General features: G+C 47.6%; 1 protein-coding gene and 1 long non-coding RNA gene across 2 annotated transcripts in view; one reads left to right on the top strand and one right to left on the bottom strand.

Annotated features, from left to right (window-relative positions):
* Positions 1 to 203: 203 nt before the first annotated feature.
* CIDEB (cell death inducing DFFA like effector b) lies at positions 204 to 10,445 on the bottom strand (the record flags this gene model as incomplete). Its single annotated transcript, XM_083377807.1, has 5 exons — positions 204 to 430; positions 2,190 to 2,380; positions 6,194 to 6,343; positions 7,193 to 7,337; positions 10,405 to 10,445. The coding sequence occupies 5 exons, from the start codon at positions 10,443 to 10,445 to the stop codon at positions 292 to 294; spliced, it is 666 nt and encodes a 221-aa protein (XP_083233933.1). The 3' UTR covers positions 204 to 291.
* Positions 10,446 to 21,722: 11,277 nt separating this feature from the next.
* The window catches only part of LOC310648328, a 29,073-nt gene continuing 28,504 nt past the window's right edge, over positions 21,723 to 22,291 (top strand). The window contains exon 1 of the long non-coding RNA XR_014494070.1: positions 21,723 to 21,915. This is a non-coding gene — a long non-coding RNA (uncharacterized lncRNA). The remainder of the gene's footprint in view (positions 21,916 to 22,291) is intronic.

The raw sequence follows: 22,291 nt of genomic DNA, 5'->3' as shown, positions 1-22,291 counted from the left end.
CTTGTAGCGATTGTACCGCCAGGGATGATAGGCTTTGCAGTCCTACCCGAAGCATCTTATCCGAAGATACTCTGAAGCACTGGTACGCCGCATCCGTGGTCTGTATATGCCAGCCTGGATCAATCCCCCTTAACCTCTGGAAAGGGGACAGAAAGCCGCAGGTAAAATCTCCCTATTTTTTTGTTTTTTTGTTTCAATACTCTTTAAATCTTGAGTCCCAAATCGAGTGGGTTCCCTTAGATCCACTTCCGAAGCTGGAAGGTTTTCCCGGCGTCTGCAGGGAGGAAGGCCTCAGTGTTGGTAATTGCTTATCTTGACTTGGGGGTGCCAGCCGTCCCCCGCGTCCAGGAGCCGGCGGATGTAATTGGAAGCCCCCAAAAGGAGGTGCCCGACGCCTTGCATGACGGTGGAAGCCACTCGCAGGATCTCCCTGGAGGAAAAAGGCGACACAGGATTTCCATCAAAACCATTCACAAAGCTAGGTGGTACGGAGAGTCCTCGAGTTAACGGCCACAAGGGTGCCCGAGGTTTCTGTTACTAAAGTGAGATAGCCTTAGGCGTGGAAGCTGGCAAAGAGAATTTGGGCCCGTCACCAGGAGACGGTGAGTTCTAGTTCCACCTTAGACATGAAAGCTGGCTGGGTGACTTGGGGCCAATCACCAGGAGACGGTGAGTTCTAGTGCCTTAGGCACGAAAGCTGGCTGGGTGACTTTGGGCCAATCACCAGGAGATGGTGAGTTCTAGTTCCACCTTAGACATGAAAGCCGGCTGGGTGATTTTCGGCCAATCACCAGGAGACGGTGAGTACTAGTGCCTTAGGCACGAAAACTGGCTGGGTGACTTTGGGCCAATCACCAGGAGACGGTGAGTTCTAGTTCCACCTTAGACACGAAAGCCGGCTGGGCGACTTGGGGCCAATCACCAGGAGACGGTGAGTTCTAGTTCTGCATTAGGCATGAAAGCCGGCTAGGTGACTTTGGGCCAATCACCAGGAGTTGGTGAGTTCTAATTCCGCCTTAGACATGAAAGCCAGCTGGGTGACTTTGGGCCAATCACCAGGAGATGGTGAGTTCTAGTTCTGCGTTAGGCATGAAAGCCGGCTAGGTGACTTTGGGCCAATCACCAGGAGTTGGTGAGTTCTAATTCCGCCTTAGACATGAAAGCCAGCTGGGTGACTTGGGGCCAATCACCAGGAGATGGTGAGTTCTAGTGCCTTAGGCACGAAAGCTGGCTGGGTGACTTTGGGCCAATCACCAGGAGACGGTGAGTTCTAGTTCCACCATAGACACGAAAGCCGGCTGGGCGACTTGGGGCCAATCACCAGGAGACGGTGAGTTCTAGTTCTGCATTAGGCATGAAAGCCGGCTAGGTGACTTTGGGCCAATCACCAGGAGATGGTGAGTTCTAGTTCTGCGTTAGGCATGAAAGCCGGCTAGGTGACTTTGGGCCAATCACCAGGAGTTGGTGAGTTCTAATTCTGCCTTAGACATGAAAGCCAGCTGGGTGACTTTGGGCCAATCACCAGGAGATGGTGAGTTCTAGTTCTGCATTAGGCATGAAAGCCGGCTAGGTGACTTTGGGCCAATCACCAGGAGTTGGTGAGTTCTAATTCCGCCTTAGACATGAAAGCCAGCTGGGTGACTTGGGGCCAATCACCAGGAGACGGTGAGTTCTAGTCCCATCTTTGCATCAAAGGTGGCTGGGGGACTTAGGGCCAGCCCCTGTCTCTCAGCCCAACCCACTTCAGAGGATTGTGGGGAAAATAGGAGGAGGAAGGAGTATCAAGAATGTTTACCACTTTGAGAATTGTTCGTAAACCATCGTAAGGCGGGATAAAAATCAAATAAATAATCCAATGAGTGGATGCGTTGACAGGGCCAGCCTGGAGATGGGTTTATCACTGCAATAGCTAGAGCAGGGGGTCTTCAAACCTGGCCCTTTGATCACTTGTGGACTTCAACTCCCAGAATTCCTCAGTCAGGAATTCTGGGAGTCGGAAGTCCTCAAGTCATCAAAGGGCCAAGTTTGAAGACCCCCTGAGCTAGAGTGTCTCTTGCAGCAATTTGCCTTGTCTCGCATTTCATACCGGGCCTCCTGCCTCCTTTCCAACCTTTTGTGGGAAATGGCGGAAGCTGTTCCTTGGAAAAGCACTTGGGCCATCCCTAAGCTTCCCTCTGCACCAGGCTCACCGCAGAACCTTCTTCGGCCCCAGGCATTTGAAGTCGCAACTCATCGAGTAGAGCCCGTAGAAAGTGGCCGAGATGTTTAGGCTGCCGAAAAGGTCCCGCGGGTTGAGCTTGTAGATGTCGAAGGTGATGCGGGCGATATCCTGGCTGTTTCGAGGCTTGTCTCCGCTCAGGGCAAACGACCGACTGGTACTCTGGGGAGCAATAGCAACCGCACTTAGACTTATGGACCGCTTCGTAGTGCTTTACAGCCCTCTCTTAAGCGCTTTACAGAGCCAGCCTATTGCCCCCCCCAACAATCTGGGTCCTGATTTTGATTGAGAGAGAGAGAGAGAGAGAGAGACAGAAAGAGAGAGGGAAAGTGTCAGGGAAATAAATCAATAATTCCCTATCAGAGGGCGATGAACCGTGGTTCATTTGACGCATGGTAAACATCAGGTAAAAATAAAGAAAACCCAGGCGTATTCTACTGTATATAAAACTTTAATTGGAAAACAAAGGAAGAACTTAACTGACTACATCCTCTCATCAGACAGAATCAAAGAGAAGAGAAAAAAAGTAAAGAGAGAAAACTTGTAGACGTGCGCACTTAATAGCAAAAAAAACCCAGATTGAAACCATAACGTGGCTGGACATGTGACAATCACCTCGGTTACATTGATAAGATTACTCTGCAGCTGGCAGAAAAACAGAGTGAGACGTGCGTAGCTGACAAACAGAAAAAAACGCAGTGACAGAAAGGGAGGATAGATAGATGATAGAGATAGAAGATAGATAGATAGATAGATAGATAGATAGATAGATAGATAGATAGATAGATAGATAGATAGATGATAGATAGATAGATAGATAGATAGATAGATAGATAGATAGATAGATAGATAGATAGGTGGGTGGGTGGGTGGGTGGATAGATAGATGGGTGGGTGGATGGATGGATGGATAGATAGATAGATAGATAGATAGATAGATAGATAGATAGATAGCAGTAGCACACAGGCTTATATAATGCTTCATAGTGTTTTACAGCCCTCTCTACGCTGTTTACAGAGTCAGCCTATTGCCCCCACCCCCCCAAAACTATCTGGGTCCTCATTTTACCAACCTTGGAAGGTCAGGATCAAACTGCTGGCAGTGGGAGGGAAGGGAAGGGAAGGGAGGAAGGAAGGAAGGAAGGAAGGAAGGAAGGAGGGGTTTACAGAGTCAGCCTATTGCTCCCCCCCAAACAATCTGGGTCCTCATTTTACCGATCTCCCTAACTCCATTCTAACCACTGTGCCTCCACGGCTCATGGAGACGGTGAGTTCTAGTCCTGCTCTAAGCATGAAAGCGGGCTGGGTGACTTGAGTTTTAGTCCTGCTTTAGGTTTGAAGGTTGGCTAGGTGACTGGGTCAATCACCAGGAGACTGGAAGTTCTAGTCTCGCCTTAGTCATGAAAGCCCAGTAGGTGACTTGGACCAATCAGAAGGAGACGGTGAGTTCTAGTCCTGCCCTAAGCATGAAAGCGGGCTGGGTGACTTTGGCCCAATCACCAGGAGAAAGTGAATTCTAGTCCCGCTTTAGTCATGAAAACCTCATGGGTGATTTTGGGCCAATCACCAGCAGTCGGTGAGTTTTAGTCCCTCACTGCACAGGAAAGCCAGCTGGGTGACTTTGGCCCAATCACCTGGAGACGGTGAGTTCTAGTCCAGTCTTAGACATGAACGGCACCTGGGTGATTTTGGGCCAATCGCCAGGAGACACTGAATTCTAGTCCCCCATTTGACATGAAAACCGGGTGGATGTTTTTGGGCCAATTGCCAGGAGATGATGAATTCTAGTCTCGCCTTAGTCATGAAAACCGGGTGGGTGATTTGGGGCCAATGACCTGGAGACGGTGAATTATAGTCCAGCCTTAGACATGAAAACTGGGTGGGTGACTTTGGCCCAATCACCGGGAGACGGTGAGTTCTAGTCCTGCCTTAGATAGGAACGGCACCTGGGTGACTTTGGCTCAATCACCAGGAGACAGTGAGTTCTAGTCCCTCCTCAGGCGTGAAAGCCAATTGGGTGACTTTGGGCCAGTCCCCAGCCCACCTCACAGGGCTGTTTTTGTTGCTGTGAGGAAAATAGAAGGAGTAAGTATTTTTTGCTGCCTTGCGTTACTTATAAAGTAATAAAGGCAGGATCAAAATCTAATAAATAATTAAAACAAAGGAAAACTGAGATTCCCAACAAGAAAAATGCACACCACACCAAAGCAATTTGAGGGGTGTGTGTGTGTGTTGGTATGAAACCACAAAAAACCCAAATCCCCAAGCCAAGGAAACCAATGTTAGCAGTTATTTTATAATGTGGTTTGGGGTTTGTTTTTTTTTTAAAAAAAATGCACCAAAGGTATTTCCTGCCAGCTTTTATGTTCACCACAACTGACGTTGGGGAGCTTAGCTGGGCGAAACCCCCAGATTTCTGAAGAAATAAGGGCGGACAAACCAGAGATTAGCGTGGCTGCACTTGGGTCATCGCCCAAACGGATCTGGAATACCTACAAAATTTATTCCTCACCTTTGAGCCGTTTGACTAACGTGAAAAGAAAAAGAAAAACATTCATTTTAGAATGATTTTGTAACCAGAGATGGCCGAAAGATTGTGAAAGGGGAAAGCTAATGGCTAAACCTGTATTTTTGTAATTGCTGCACCAAAGACTGTGGGAAGTCAAAAATTTTTTTTTCCTTTTTGCACTTTTTATTTTTCTTGTATTTTCTTACTTTTGTTCCTTTTATAGGTTGATATTATAATAAAACTCGATCGAAAGAACTGGAGGGTTTAGAAGCATAGAAACGGAATCCTAGGGCTGGAAGGGACCTTGGGAGATCATCTAGTCCAACCCGCTGCCCAAGGCATGAGACCTTAGGACATCTCGGACAAATGGACGTCCAATCTTTTCCTTATAACTGATAAATAGATAATGATAGATGGCTAGATACATAGATAGATAATGATTGATCAATCGATAGATGATAGTTAGATAAATAATGATGGATGGATAGACAGATATAGATAGATAGATAATGATAGATAAATAATGATGGGTAGATACCGATAGATAATTTTTTTTAAATTTTTTAATTCCATTTATATCCCGCCCTTCTCCGAAGACTCAGGGTGGCTTACAAGCTTAGCAATAGCCTTCATTCTATGTATATGCCTGCTTATTAGGGCTTTCGCCCCCCCCCCCCCAGCGGCATTTTTACAAAGATTATTGCCCCCAACAATCTGGGTCCTCATTTTACCTACCTCGGAAGGATGGAAGGCTGAGTCAACCTTGAGCCTGGTGGGACTCGAACCTGCACTAATTGCAGGCAGCTGGTGTTGCTTAAGGAGGCAGTAGCCCACTGCTCCACCAAGGCTGATCAATTGATAGATGATAGATAAATAGATAGATGGATGGATAGATAGATATAGATAGATAATGATAGATAATGATAGCTGGATAGATAAATAATGATAGCTGGATAGATAGATATACTGTAGATAGATAGATAATGATAGCTGGATAGATAATGATAATGATTGATGATAAAGATAGATGATGGATAGATAGATGATAGAGATAGATACATAGATAATGATCGATCAATTGATAGATGATAGATAAATAATGGATAGATGGATAAAGATATAGGTAGATAATGATGGATAGTTGATGATAGATGGATAGATGATAGATAATGATCAATAGATGATAGATAATGATAGATAATGATATAGATAATGATGGATAGAGATAATGATAATGATCGATGGATGATCTAGATGGATAGATAGATATATGCTGTAGATAGATAATGATAAAGAATCGATAGATCGATAGATGATAGAGATAGGCAGACAGACAAACAAACAGATCATAGACTGATAGAGCTGGAAGGGACCTTGAAGGTCTTCTAGTCCAACCCCTTGCTTAAGGAAGGAGACCTTACTCCATCCCCGACAAACGGATGTCCAATTTGATTTGCTGATCCCCACCTTGCCGTGAGTCCACTTCTGTCCTTTCTCTAACACCATCAAGGCTGTGTTGTCTTCCAGGATTTGGAAAAATTCCTCCGTCTCAACCAGGGTCCCGTCTTCTTCCAGCACCAAGGAAACCAGACCGGACATCAAGAGGGTCTCCCTGGCCTACAAAACATGAAACCAACAAAACTCAGGCCTGCATGGTGAAGAGACTTCCCACCACCACCCAAACTGCTTCCTTTGAAGCGTTAAATATGTGCAACAAAATTTTATGCCCATTTCACAGGTAAGAAAAGAGAGGTCGACTTGGAGGGATGTGCAACAAAATTTTATGCCCATTTCACAGGTAGGAAAAGAGAGGTCGACTTGGAGTGACCTGCTGCAAATTCAGAAATTGACCTTCAAAATAGGTGTGTGTGTTTGTGTGTGTGTGTGTGTGTGTGTGTGTGTGTGTACATTGGCTGGGAGATAAAATAATGATAATAATCAACACAAACACATCTGCCTATCCTAGGTCCTTGGAAAGGACTCACTAGGTCAGGTGTCTTCAAACTTGGCCCTTTGACGACTTGTGGAGTTCAACTCCCAGAATTCCTCAGCCAGGCACACTGGCTGAGGAATTCTGGGAGTTGAAGTCCACAAGTCGTCAAAGGGTGAAGTTTGAAGACCCCTACTTGTGGACTTCAGCTCCCAGAATTCCTCAGCCAGGCACACTGGCTGAGGAATTCTGGGAGTTGAAGTCCACAAGTCGTCAAAGGGCCAAGTTTGAAGACCCCTGCTTGTGGACTTCAGCTCCCAGAATTCCTCAGCCAGGCACGCTGGCTGAGGAATTCTGGGAGCTGAAGTCCACAAGTCATGAAAGACCACGTTGGAAGACCCCTGCCCTAGGTGGACAAAAGCACCAAATTCAGTCTGAACCTCTGGCCGATTGGCCGACGAACCAAAATATTCGCAATTAAAGGATTTGAAACAATAAAAAAAGCTACAAGACACATCCCAAATAAATCTACAAACCTTGTCAAGTAACTCTCCCAAAGTGCTTGCCATCAGTCCTTTGCGGAGGTTGCGCTTGTGATCGCACACTCGGAACGGCCGTTGGGGCGGAGGGCTCAGCATCCAGACCCGGCGGGAGATTTCCGAGCCTGCATTGGAGACTGACCTGAGTCGAGCGAGAAGAACGGAATAAGAAGAGTCGGAAGGGACCTTGGAGGTCTTCTAGTCCAACCCCCTGCTCAAGCAGGAGACCCTACACCATTTCAGACAACTGGCTGCACAGTCTTTTCTTAAAAACCTCCAGTGATGAAGCCCCTACAACTTCTGGTGGCCAGCTGTTCCGCTGGTTAAATTGTCCTGACAGTCAGGGAATTCCTCCTTAGTTCCAGGTTGCTTCTCTCCTTGACTAGTTTCCATCCGTTGCTTCTTGTCCTGCCTTCAGGTTGAGAATAGGTGCCCCCCCCCTTCTTTGTGGCAACCCCCGAGATATTGGAAAACCGCTATCATTTCCCCCCTCATCCTTCTTTTTGCTAAATTAAAAAGTAAAGGTCAAGGTTCCCCCGCACATGCGTGCTAGTCGTTTCCAACTCTAGGGGCCGGTGCTCATCTCCGTTTCAAAGCCGAAGAGCCGGCGCTTGTCCGAGGACGTCTCCGTGGTCATGTGGCCGGCGTGACTGGACGCCAAAGGCGCACGGAACGCTGTTCCCTTCCCACCGTAGTGGTCCCTATTTTTCTACTTGCATTTTTTACGTGCTTTCGAACTGCTAGGTTGGCAGAAGCTGGGACGAGTAACAGGCGCTCACTCTGCTACGCGGCACTCGGGATTCGACCCGCCAAACTGCCGACCTTCTGATCGACAAGCTCAGCGTCCTAACCCACTGAGCCACCGCGTCCCTTTTTGCTAAATTAGACATCCCCAATTCCAGCAACTGTTCTTTGCACGTTTTAGCCTCCAGCCCCCTGATCATCTTTGTTGCTCTTCTCTGCACTCTTTCCAAAGTCTCTTTTTTAATATTGTGGCGACCCTAACTGGATGCAGTATTCCAAGTGGAGTCCTATAAAGGCCTTATAACTTGATTGATTGATTGATTGATTGATTGGACTTATATGCCGTCCTATCTCCCGAAGGACTCAGGGCGGCTAACAACAATAAAAATACAGCAATGCAAAAGTTAAAAAAGAATTAAACTAACAGCCCCGATAAAATAATTAAAATGAATAAATTAAAATTTAAAAACATTTTAAAAATCCCTATCGTCAGTCCAGGTCAGCCTGATGGAAAAGGAATGTTTTAAGGCCGTGGCGAAAGGACTGGAGATCCGGGGCGGTCCGAAGCTCAAGGGGAATTGCTATTAACGGGTCATGTGATCTTGCAGAGTGATCCATCAGATCATGTGCAGAGTGTCCAGCGAAAAACAGGCCTTTCTCTTCTGCAGTGCCACTAAGAGAGTCCTTCTGTAAGACTGCCTCTCCCTGATTTTTGAGAGATAAGCCCTAATAGGGCTCCCCAAACAGCCACAATTAATCAGGATTACGTGGAACCGTTTATTACAGCAACTATTGCTCCTTTAGCCTTGGAGGTCATAGTCCAAATTCCAGGTAGTTGTTTTTCTCCAGAAAAAGGGGGCTGGAGTAATGTTGGAGTAGCTAGGGAGTCCGTCTTAACTGCATACACATATCCAAGGAGCATGAGGGGTTTTTAGCTGCATCATCATCATCATCATCATCATCATCATCATCATCATCATCATCATCATCATAATATAATAATAATAATAGTTTGAAGGGATCTTGGAGGTCATCTAGTCCAACCCCCTGCTCAGGCAGGAAACCCTACACTATTTCAGACAAGTGGCTGTCCAGTCTCTTCTTAAAAACTTCCATTGTTGGAGCATTCACCGCTTCTGGAGGCAGGTTGTTCCACGGGTTAATTGTTCTGTCAGGAAATTTCTCCTTAGTTCTAGGTTGCTTTTTTCTTTGGTTAGCTTCTGAAGTACGAAACAAGCCAGGTCACACCTTGCATTTGTGAAATAAGCCATGATTGGCTGAAAGTTGCTGCTATAGAACTGGGCTTACTAAGATACAGGGGTAAGATGGGCGGTTTATAAATTTTATAAATAAATAAGTAGACCATTTAATCTGAAAAGCTAACTATCTATGTTTCTTGACTTGGTACAGTATAAATATCTAGTTTCCCCTCCCCCCCTTTATTATTGTCATTAACAGGGTTTTCCAAGCTTGACCGCTTTAAGATGGATGGACTTCAACTCTCAAAGCTGCCCAGGGCATTCTGGGAATTGAAGTCCACGGATCTTAAAGTGGCAAGGTTGGAAGATTGTTCTAAGAGAGGGGCCTCCAAACTTGGCAACTTTAAGACTTCTGGACTTCAACTCCCAGAATTCCTCAGCCAGCCAAGTTTGGAGACTCCCGTTTCCCAATCTTGCCAATCTTGACTTCCAACTCCCAAAGCTGGGCGGGGAATTCTGGGAGTTGAAGTCCACAAGTCTTAAAGTCGCCAAGTTTGGAGATCCCGACTCTAAAAGAAGAGTGAAGCCAGAATGGGTAACTTCGTTCCGTTGGCAATCAGTTTTAAACGTGGACCCTGTTCTGAATTCGAATCTTCTTCGAGGATTAGCCAACTCAGAGCGAACCCATTTTAACTGCAGATGTTCACGTTATTCCAGATATAACTTGGTTATCTCTCTCTCTCTCTCTTTCCCCCCTTTTAGTTCCTCCAACGGAACTGACATTCTGCTGAATTGATTCCTGAGACAAGCCTTTTTTCTGGGTCTCTTGAGCCACAACCAGAGAGCAAGCAAACCAGGTTTATATAACACGCCCTCTCCCCTAATCCCAACCCCCTCAACCAGATAACCACAGACCAAGCTTCGCCCCCCCATGGTTGAATCCAGCTGGGTAATCTGTGTAAATGACCAGGAGGTTAAAAAGTTGAGAGAACCTAGTTAGTTTGCCGTGCCTTCCTTGATTTCACACAAACAGGTGTGGGAATTCCCCCCCCCACCTCCCTGCTTCCATGGTCCCCCAACATCCTTGTGTTGGCTGCTGCTGTAACCTGTGAAAAGGTTGGACGGCAGAGACAACTAACCACGAAAGAAGGCTTAGCTGTTGAGAACTAGCTAGAGAGAAACCAGGATGTCAAGGACTCCGGAAGTCGAGATGGCTAACCCCAACTTCTCCAGCCCCGTGAGCCCCCCCTCCCCCCATGAACTTACTTCAACAAAGACGAGGGGGCCAAGGCATTGATAAGATCCATGGGGGCTGATGGGCTCCCAGCAAAAAGATGTGCTTCCTGCTTCGTCACTGTTTTGTGTTGAGTTGCAAAAGAGACACGCTGCCCTGTTTGGTCTCTCTGGACTCTGAACTGTGATTTGTGGGCAGGAGCATGGGTGCGTGTGTGTGTGTGTGTGTGTGTGTGTGTGTGTGTGTGTGTGGAAAGCATGGTGCAAATTCCAAAGTGAACAACAGAACAGATAACACCCCAGGGGCTAATAGTCTTGGGTTCGGATGGTGTCTGTCTCGACTTTCTGCATGGAGCGAGCTGTCGCTTTGGCAGAGGGAGTACACCCAATGTTTTTTTTTTATTATTATTAAAGAGTTTTACAAAAACAGATTTTACAATACATATCCCCAAAACCCACCCACCCCAAACCACCCCCCTTCCCAGAGCTAAATACAGGGTTATAGATATAATAATCATGTTTGTTTTATGTTTTATTTAATTTATATACCGCCCTTCTCCCTGGGGACTCAGGGCGGTTCACAGGGCATATAAATAAAAATACAATACTATACAAAAGTTAAAACAAAGATTAAATCAGTGCCCAATTAAAAAACAATAATGCAATCTAAAATGACAATTTAAAACCCAGCTCCCCCGTCAGGCCAGACCGGCCAATTCAAACAAATGGGTCTTCAGACCACGACGGAAAGTTCGGAGGTCCGATGCCGTCCGGAGCTCCACCGGCAGTTGGTTCCACAAAGCCGGGGCACCCACAGAGAAGGCTCTCCCCCTGGGGGCCGCCAGTCGGCATTCCCTGACCGGAGGCACCCTGAGGAGGCCCTCTCTGTGGGAACGCACAGGGCGGAGGGGAGTTGAAGCCGGCAGCAGGTGGTCCCCGAGGTACCCCGGACCCATGCCATGTAGGGACTTAAAGATCATAACTAAGACCTTGAACCTCACCCGGAAGACAACTGGTAACCAATGCAGCTCGCGGAGCAAAGGTGTAACATGGGAGTACCGGGAAACTCCCAAGACAACTCTCGCGGCCGCATTCTGTACCAGTTGGAGCCTCCGAGTGGTCTTCAAGGGAAGCCCCATGTAGAGAGCATTACAGTAGTCAAGGCGAGAGGTCACGAGCGCATGAGTGACCGTGCACAGGGCATCCCGGTCCAGATAGGGCCGCAACTGGCGCACCAGGCGAACCTGGGCAAAAGCCCCCCTAGTCACAGCCACTACATGATCTTCTAGGGTAAGCCGTGAATCTAGGAGGACTCCCAAGTTGCGAGCCCTATCCACGGGGGGTAAGAGCTCACCCCCCATAGAAAGAGATGGAACATTTTGAATGTCCCGGGATGCCGGAATGCACAGCCACTCAGTCTTGTCAGGGTTGAGCTGAAGTCTGTTCCTCCCCATCCAGACCCGAACCGCCTCCAGGCAACGGGACATCACAGCGAGGGCATCACTGGGGTGGTTTGGGGTCGAAAAGAAAAGTTGGGTATCATCGGCATATTGATGATACCCAACTCCAAAACCACGAATGATCTCACCCAGCGGTTTCATGTAGATGTTGAACAGGAGAGGCGAGAGAACCGACCCCTGAGGAACTCCACAAACGAGAGACCTCGGGGCCGATCTCTGCCCCCCTGCCAACACCGACTGTGAACGTCCCAGGAGATAGGAGGAGAACCACCGAAGAACCGTGCCTCCCACTCCCAATCCCCTGAGACGCCGCAGCAAGATACCATGGTCGATGGTATCGAAAGCCGCCGAGAGGTCTAATAGGACTAGGACAGAGGAATATCCCCTGTCCCGAGCCCTCCAGAGATCATTCACCAGAGCGACCAATGCCGTCTCCGTGCTGTACCCGGGCCTGAAACCCGATTGGTAGGGGTCCAGATAATCCGCTTCATCCAGGACCAGAGGGAGCTGGTGCGCCACCACACTCTCAACAACCTTCGCAAGAAAGCGAAGGTTGGAGACTGGACGAAAGTTGTTCAATACAGCTGGGTCCAAGGCAGGCTTCTTGAGGAGAGGTCTCACCACCGCCTCCTTCAAGACGGTGGGGAAATAACCCTCACTCAAAGAAGCAGATTTAACCGCCTGGAGCCAGCCTCGTGTCCTCTCCCTAGCTGCATAAACCAGCCAGGAAGGGCACGGATCCAACAAACATGTGGAGGAGCTCAGCCTCCCCATAATCCTGTCCACTTCATCAGGGGTCACAGAATCAAACTCTTCCCAGATAACATTGACAAGACCGTCCGTGTCCTGATCGCCTGACTCTGCCCAGCTGGAGTCCAAACCGGTCCGAATCCGAGCGATTTTATCCGACAGATGTTGACTAAATTCCTCGGCACGACCCTGCAAGGGATCCTCCCTCACCTCCTGATTAAGAAGTGAGCGAGTCACCCTAAACAGGGCGGCCGGGCGATTATCTGCGGACGCAATGAGGGTAGAGAAGTAATTACACCTCGCCACCCTCATCGCTGCGAGATAAGACCTAATATAGGTTCTTAACCGCAACCGGTCGGGTTCGGATCGGCTCGACCTCCAGCAGCTCTCTAGGCCCCGTTTCCGACGCTTCATCTCCCGGAGCTCCGCGGAGAACCATGGAGCTCGCTGGGATCTGCGCCGGGTCAGGGGCCGCAAGGGTACAACCCGGTCAAGTGCCTCAGTGGCTGCCCTTTCCCAGGTTTCCACTAAGGCATCCGCCGAGCTGTGAGCAATGGAGGCAGGTGGGGACCCCAGCGCCGCTTGGAATCTATCAGGATCCATTAAGCGTCTGGGGCGGTACCATCTAATTGGTTCCGTGTCCCCACGGCGGGGGGTGGCAAAACGGAAGACCATCCGCAGGAGATGATGATCGGTCCATGACAGGGGCATAATAAATGGAGAGCCCCCACCAAGATCATCCAACCACCGTCTAGATAAAAAAATCAGGTCAAGAGTGTGGCCTCCCTCATGAGTTGGTTCAGAAATTACTTGCGTCAGGTCCATGGCCGTCATGGAAGCCATGAACTCCCGAGCTAGCTCAGATGAGCCTCCCAGGGATGGTAGATTGAAGTCTCCCAAAACTATAAGTTTGGGAAACTCAACCACCAACCCTGAGAGGATATCAAGCAGCTCGGGCAGGGCTGCCGCTGTACGACTAGGCGAAATGTACGTCAGCAGCAAACCCAACTGCGCCCCAGAACCAAATCTCACAAAGAGAGACTCACACCCGACTATCTGAGGAACGGTGGTCTCCCGCGGACATAAGGTCTCCCTCATAGTCACCGCCACACCCACACCCCTACCATGAGCTCGTGGCCGATGTAGCACCCGGAAGCCTGGTGGGCAGAGGTCAACCAAAGGGACCCCACCCTCTGGGCCCAACCAGGTCTCCGTGATGCAGGCCAGGTCCGCATGCTCACCCTCAACTAAATCCCTAACGAGGGGAGCTTTGTTAACCACGGACCTGGCATTCAGATACACCAGCCGGAGCTCAGGAGGCTGCACATCCTCGCTCCCGGAACCTCGGGGAAGAAGCAGAGGGTCGGAGCGCCTCACCGCTTGCAAGTAGCGGAGATGGCCCTCCCGGTAGCGATACGGCCCCCTGTCTATCCGCCTGCTGCCATTCCCCGTCGTGGGAATTGGTAATCCCACGACCCGCTCGTGAGCTCCGGAGACAGCGACACCCCGTTCTCCCGCCGCGCGGTCAGACCCAAGTCCGGCCTGAACCATGGTTGATTGGCCACCCCCCAAGGCCAGACAACCCTTATCACCCACCCCCCTCCCTAACCCTATAAAAAATCTAGATAAAAAATGATCAGAGGCCTTCTGTTAACTTTATATTGACGGCCCCTGCCCCTGCCCGGCCATCTCTCAGGGTCCCAGAACTCGGGCCCGTCATCGAGGTTGAAAGTGTTTAAAGAGGCGGGTCGCACCCAGGAGAGGGGGGCTCCCCTGAGGGCACACAAATCCGTGCTAGTATATTTCCGCATAAGTCTAGCAAGTCCAGGAAAGGCGTCCCATTAATGGGAGGATCGAAGCATAAAGACAGATATCTTGGTCCCCACCCAACTTCACTGCCACTCAGTTGGGTGCCCCCAGAGACAGGCCACCCCCCGCCCTCTCACGACGGGTTGCAACTCTGTTCCTGGAGGTGGGCCAGATATCCTCTGGGTAGGCAACCCCATAGAGCTCTCACCTCTATGGGGTCGCAGATGGAAAAAGTCAAGCCACTCTCCCACCGTGGCCGATACCCAGTTATGTCCCAAAATCCAAGGGGAGAGGGGGAAGGTATATTCTAACTAAAAGTTATCCATAATATAAAATTAACCAAGTTCATAATGATCTTTAACTCCCCTTTAACATAGATACATACAAAGTGCTAACACTAAAATTAATAACAATATCCCTCTAAAATCTACTCGTAAGCTAAATGGAACTTTTTAGTCCCATATTTGTTCTGAATATAATCTATCCTTCTCCTCCAAACTGAAATATATCTTTCTTGTGAGTGATCCTTCAAATAAGCAGAAATCTTAGACATTTCTGCAAGATTCGATACTTTAAACACCCATTCTTCTCTAGTAGGCAAACTATCCTTCTTCCAATATTGTCCCACCAGTGCTGCTGTTATCAAATTCAACATCAAATTGGTTTCTTTAACATCACAATCTACAACAATGCCCAGTAAAAACAATTGCGGAGAGAACTTTTATCTTTCTCTTAAAAATCTTTTGAATGTTCCACCAAATTTTAACCCAGGAGCACACCCAATGTTGACCTAAAAGGAACAGGGAGAAATTTCTCTCATTTGTAAACTGGTTAAAAAATTTATTTTAGGTTTTTTTTCCCCTCCCAAAAATCAACAGGGTTTATATAACATTATTATAGAACATCTGCACATCTGATAGCAGTGCTGGATATATATATATATATATTTAAAAAATGACCCCTAATAATATAAGAAAAGGATAGATGAACAAATCTATCAACTCCACAAAGAAGTGTGTGTGTGTGTGTGTGTGTGTGTGTGTGTGTGTCAACTTATTTTCCAAAGCACCAGAAAGCAAGACGAGAAACAATGGATGGAAGAGCAACCAAGAGGATCAGGGGAGTGGAGGCTACAAAGAACGGTTGCTGGAATTGGGGATGTGTCCAGTTTAATGAAGAGAAGGACGAGGTGGGACAGGATAGCAGTGTTCCAGTATCTCAGGGGCTGCCCCAAAGAAGAGGGAGTCAAGCCATTCTCCAAAGCGCCCGAAGGAAGGACAAGAAGCAACGGATGGAAGCTAACCCAGGAGAGAAGCAACCTAGAACTAAGGAGAAACTTCCTGACGGTGAGGACAATTAACCAGTGGAACAGCCGGCCACCAGGAATGCTCCAACACTGGAGATTTTTTAAGAAGAGACTGGACAGCCACTTGTCTGAAATTGTATAGGGTGTCCTGCTTCAGCAGGGGGTTGGACTAGAAGACCTCCAAGGCCCCTTCCAATTCTGTCCTCCTCCTCCTCCTCCTCCTCCTCCTCCTTTTTAAGAAGAGCTTGGACAACCATTTGTCTGAAATGGTATAGGGTCTCCTGCCTGAGCAGGGGGTTGGACTAGAAGACCTCCAAGGCCCCTTCCAATTCTGTCCTCCTCCTCCTCCTCCTCCTCCTCCTCCTCCTCCTCCTCCTCCTCCTCCTCCTCCTCCTTTTTAAGAAGAGCTTGGACAACCATTTGTCTGAAATGGTATAGGGTCTCCTGCCTGAGCAGGGGGTTGGACTAGAAGACCTCCAAGGTCCCTTCCAATTCTGTCCTCCTCCTCCTCCTCCTCCTCCTCCTTTTTAAGAAGAGACTGGACAACCATTTGTCTGAAATAGTATAGGGTCTCCTGCCTGAGCAGGGGGTTGGACTAGAAGACCTCCGAGGTCCCTTCCAGCTCTATTCTGTTCAGAGGAATATTAAGACTTGGATACAGGTAGTTCTCTATTCAGGATCATTCGTTTAGCAACTGTACAATTTCAGACAAGTTACAACAGCACCGGGAAAAAAAAAAGACTCACAATTGGCTTTTGCACTTAACATCCATCGCAGCGTCCCCACCTGATCAAAATTTGGGGTGCTTTCAACCGGCCTCTATTTATGACGGTTTCAACATCCTGGGCTCACGTGATCACCATTTGCCGCCTTTCCAGGAAGCTTTCGACAAGCAGAGTCAACGGGGACAGTTAACAGCCGTGGGAAGAAAAAAAAAAGCCATAAAATCAAGTTGCGACTCATTTAACCACCTTGTTTCCTAACTAGTGCACATTCCGGTCCCAATTGTTAGTCGTAAGCTGAGGACTAGTCGGCCACGTTTGTGCACGTGTCAAAAGGAATGGTAAAACCAAGCAAATAATAATAATAATAATAATAATAATAATAATAATAATAATAATAATAATAATAATAATAATAATAATAATTTCATTTCATTAGAGCGTTGGTGAATAAATTGAATAGAGTTGTAATTAACTCTCCCGGCAGAGTCATTTAAATAATTGTGTTGGAAAGCCGCTAGATGGCAGCACGTACTGCTAATTTTAATTGTCTTGAAAGGGTAAGCTGACCCAGAGTGATGTTGTTAAACTGGAAAAAGAGATATTTGTGGAGTCGCCAGGGCTCCAGCTTAACCCAAAGGAGAGGTTTATCCTTTTGTTTTGTTCTCCCATCGGTTTGAAGATTGCAGCCGCTGCAAACAGAGGCACTCAAAGCTTTCCAGTCAGTGTCCCTGTGTTGTGGGTGCTTCATCACAGGAGGTTTTCAAGAATAGACTGGGGCAACCATTTGATGTACAAGGACTCCTGTTGAAACTAAACATTAAGAAAACCAAGTTCATGGCCTCCGTCCCTCTCAATTCCTGGCAAATAGATGGGGGGAAAATGGAGGCAAGTGACAGATTTTGTTTTCCTGGGCTCCAAGATCACTGCAGACGGGGACTGCAGCCAAGAAATTAAAAGACGCTTTGCTCCTGGGGAGGAAAGCCATGGCAAAACTAGACAGCACACTAAAAAGCAGAGACATCACCCTGCCGACAAAAGTGCGTATAGTCAAGGCTGTGGTCTTCCCAGTTGCAATGGATGGCAGTGGACTTTCTTGTTTTTCTTTGAAGACGTTTCGCTTTGAAGACGTTTCGCTTCTCATCCAAGAAGCTTCTCCAGCTCTGACTGGATGGCGGAGAATGGAAAGATGGGGTGAGAAGCGAAACGTCTTCAAAGGAAAACAAAAAAGTCCAGTTGCCTCCTCCTTTAAAAAAAAAAAAAAAGAGGCACCTTTGGGACAACGGTGACCTGGATGACGGAGACTCTCCATGGACATTTAGCCCTGCACTTCGGGATGAGCACCCTTCGAAGGGTGCGGGAGGACGAACGGATTTCCAGAAAACATTGTGGATTACAGGGACCATTTGTGCTTCAGTTTGGGATGCAGACAACACAGACTCGCCCCCAACACCCTGCGCCTGTCTTCAAGACTGAAGGGACCCAGGGTAGAAAACATCCTGCAGCTAAGGAGGCTTCACACCCATTTGCACCACTCAGGTGACCCTGAGGACACGGATAAGCCTCCAGGTGGCCTCAACGACCCTCTAAAACAGGGGTGTCAAACTCAATTTCATTGAGGGCCACATCAGCATTGCGGTTGCCCTCGGGGGGCCGGGTGGGTATGGCCTGGGTGGGCGTGGCCTACTGGGTGGGCGTGGCTAGAGTGCGTATGGCCTACTGGGTGGGCGTGGCCAGCTCTACATCGTTCGCATCAAGGGTGCCTATGGGGGCCTGGGCAGGAGTGGGACAGATCTGAGGGTCTCTGGCAGAAGGAGGGTCTCAGGGCCAGGACCAAGGCAGTGGGGACCGTTCCTTCACTGTTTCCAGGATGGCTTCGCGGGCCGCATGAAACCACTTCGCGGGCCGGATGTGGCCCCCGGGCCTTGTGTTTGACATGTCTGCTCTAAAAGAAGGCAAATGACCAGCTGTCTGCAAGGAGTATAAATCCTTCCATTCCCCACCATCCAGTCAGAGCTGAAGAAGCTTCTTGGAGGAGAAGCGAAACGTCTTCAAATGAAGGAAGGAAGTCCAGGTGCCTCCTGAAAAAAAGGCACCTTTGGGACAACCGTGACCTGGATGGCTGAGAAACTCCATAAATATTTGGGTTGGGAAGAGTTAGCGGTAAAAAAGAAATCAGGCCACCAAAAAACACAGTGGCTGGACACGATCGAAACCGACACCAGCCAGAGCACAGAAGTTCTCAAAGAAGCCGTGCAAGATGGAAGATGTGGACAGACCTGGCGCACACAATTGCCAAGAGCCGGATGGGGCTGAGTGGATAACAACAACGCCATGGATTGGCGGGATTGGGGAATGAAGGCGTAGGAGCTTCCGGTTTGGAGGTGGAAGATTTTTCGAGCTGGTGGAGAACGTTTGATCCTGAGAACGAAAGCAACTGTGTTCTGCTCTCCGTTTTTGTCCGTTCTATTATTTTTGGCTCTTCTTAAGCACTGTGGCTGCAGAAAAGTTTTGACAATAGCACGTCTAGGGCCGGGGGCGGCGAGATGCCCTTGTGAGATTGCAGAAAAGGTGTGCTGTGGTCAAGAAGGCCGCAGAGCTGAGCAGTGAGCTGGGTTGGTTTTGCTGGGCCTGCAAAGTGAGGAGGAGGCTAGTGGAGAGGTGATGACGCCTTTCCTTTCCTGCTGTTTGCTGAGAGGAGGTGGTGTTTGCAGGAGCAGGTTGTCATCCTCGGCTCAGAAAGCAGAGCGGTGGGGGTGCTGAGAAGATCCCAGCTCCACAAATGGACCATCGTGTGGAGTGTGGAGGCCACCACTTGGAGGATGGGTTGAAGGTTTCTCTCTTCTCTTGGTCCTCTTCAGCTCCTCTTGTTCCCATCATAAATTTTGTGGGTCTCTTTTTGTTTCTTCCAACGTCTCTCCCGATCCTCCTGTGTGAATCAACCACCCAAGGTAAAATTAATTTCTTTGCTTCTACATTTTCCGTTTTCTGTTGCAAAACGGGAGGAAATGAAGATTTCTCTCCCAAGCGGTAGTGGGGAATAACTCCTCACTCTTATGCTTGGGAATGTGTGGCTAATATCGGAATAGATAAAGGAGCTATCGAAGTGGTATGAGCCGAAAACTCTTCCGATTGTCCTTTTTCTCATTTGCGAAAAGGGATCCTATGTCTTTTCTCTGAAAATCCCTGTCCAGGAATCAGTTTTATAAACATTGGCTAATTTTAAAGTGGCAAAGAAGTGAAAAGACTCAAAGAGAAATTTTCTTGATGAAAAGGATGAATAATGAGATGGAATGTCTTAGGAACGTTTTTCTCAAAGGCGCTCTTTTCCTTTTCTCACTTCCTTTCCTGAAATCTGAGAAATTTTAAATGTTCTTCCCTGCGACAGCCCTTCAAATATTGGAAGATGCTGTCGTATCTCCCCTAGTCCTTCTCTTTGTTAGACTAGACATCCTTAAAGGTAAAGGTAAAGGTTCCCCCGCACATGCGTGCTAGTCGTTTCCGACTCTAGGGGCCGGTGCTCATCTCCGTTCCAAAGCCGAAGAGCCAGCGCTTGTCCGAGGACGTCTCTGTGGTCATGTGGCCGGCATGACTAGACGCCAAAGGCGCACGGAACGCTGTTACCTTCCCACCGGAGTGGTCCCTATTTTTCTACTTGCATTTTTTACGTGCTTTCGAACTGCTAGGTTGGCAGAAGCTGGGACGAGTAACAGGCACTCACTCTGTTACGCGGCCCTCGGGATTCGACCCGCCAAACTGCCGACCTTCTGATCGACAAGCTCAGTGTCCTAACCCACTGAGCCACCGCATCCTTAGTTCCCTCAATTGTTCATCCTACGGTTTAGCCGCCAGTCTCCTAATCATCTTTGTTGCTCTTCTCTGCACTCTTTTTGGAGTCTCAACATCTCTCTTTTTTTTAAATCATGGTGACCAAAATTGGACTCAGTATTCCAAGTGTGGCCTCACCAGGGCATTATAAAGTGATGCAATCACTTATTGTGTTCTTGAAACTATCCCTCTGTTGACGCAGCCTAGAACTCCTTTGGATTTTTGGGCAGCTACAACACAGTGTTGGTTCATACTTAAGTGATTGTCTACCAGGACACCTACAGTAGATGCATCCCATAGTTACTGCTGTTTTGCTGGGTACTACCTGTTCTATATTTATCTATCTTTTCTCATCACTGAACTGCATCATGTTGAACAGGGCCCAACACTCACATCAGTCAATGTGCTAAATATGAATATTTTGCCTCTGGAGCTTCGCCTGGCCATTTTTGACCACAGATTCAGCGAACTGCCATGTTTCCTTTCCTTTGGTCCAGTAATGGGTCCACTTTGCAAACTTCTTCAGTGCAGTGACAAAGCCACAAATGCCAACTTAGACTAGCATTTCCTGTGACTGCAGCATTTGTGGTCGGCTTCTTGATGTGCATGTGACGTGTCAAGGGAGAAGTTAACCAAGGCCTGATTGCAAAAATGACTCCATCGAACAAAAGTGTCGTTAATTCAGATGGACCAGCTCTAGCTAAGGGTAATTCACGGCTCTGTTGCAAAATGGCTTTAATAAATCAATTAATGGGCCATGCCAGAGTTGTGAATCTGCAGACAGGAAAAAGGATCTCTCGTATGCTGAATTTATGTAGAGAGTTCCAGTTCATCGTAAATGTGATGTCTACCTGAGACCCTTCAGATGTTATGGAATCCCAGCTATGAACCTTATCCAAAATGGCCATTGCTAATGGAAGATGGGAACTGTAGTCCAGGAATACATGCAGAAAGCCACATTGGATCCACCACCTAGCTTTCAACAGCTATCCATTGAATTGTCTGGATTTCCATTAAGTTGGTAGAGAAGTTGAGAGTAATGGTCCACTCTCTGGTCATCAGATGCACATGTAAGCCTCGATTTAATGACCATAAGGGAGCCTGCTGTCAGAACTTTGAATCTGAGTTGTAAGTTGCTTTTTTGAGGTCTGTCATAACTCCGAACGTTTACTAAGCAATTGGCCGTTGGTCAAGCACTACCTGTAAAGACCTTTATCTGAGAATTGATAATTTGGTTGTTTCTAGTTCTAGCCCAGGGTTTGTCTTGGATTCTTGGAAGACAATTCTGCTTAATAGCTTGCAGGGATTTTTATGGGATTCTTTCCAAATTTCCTTTCTTTCTCAGATTTTCAGAGGACTACTTGGAATCAGCCCCCAGCAGCTCCTACCTTGTCCTGGTTACCTCCTTACCAAAATCTTTTCAAGGGAGAACAGATAGAGTTAAAATGTTCCCCCCCAAGTGGACAGAATGGAGAATATTACGTTTTCTATCGCATCAGTGAAAAGGGTGAAGAGACAAAATATGACGGACAGATCGGAAATACTCTGCTGATTCAGGCATTTCGAATGGCTCCACAGGCAAAATTTTCTTGTTGTTACATGGGAAAAAATATAGAAGGAAGAAGTTCTCTGTCGCGAAAGAGTAATGTGGCTGAATTCACTATCGTCGGTAAGGAACTTTCTTCTAATTAATAAAGTGTTTATACATCAGGGTTTTCTCCACCTTGACAACTTTAAGATGTGTGGACTTCAACTCCCAGAGTTCCAAATGCTAGTTGAGGAATTCTGGGAGTCAGTCCACAAATCTTCGTGTTTGTCAAGGTTGAGAAATACTGTTCACATGGTTAGAAAGATGCCTAAGAGATTCCTACGACCAAAAACAGTGCTTTCAAGAACCTGTGTTCCTTAATGCATTAAATAAAAAAAATATATTTATTTTATTGTTCTCGAAACAAGAGACAGAGAAAGTTGTTCAAGCAGACCAATTTCTTTTACGCCGGAAAGCTGAAGGAAATGGGATGTTGCACACCTTCACCATGTTGGAG

This window comes from Vipera ursinii (genome assembly GCF_947247035.1).
Source record: "Vipera ursinii genome assembly, chromosome: Z".
Taxonomy (NCBI): Eukaryota; Metazoa; Chordata; class Lepidosauria; order Squamata; family Viperidae; genus Vipera; species Vipera ursinii.
The sequence above is the reverse complement of the archived record's forward strand: the minus strand, read 5'-3'. Positions and strand labels throughout refer to the sequence as shown.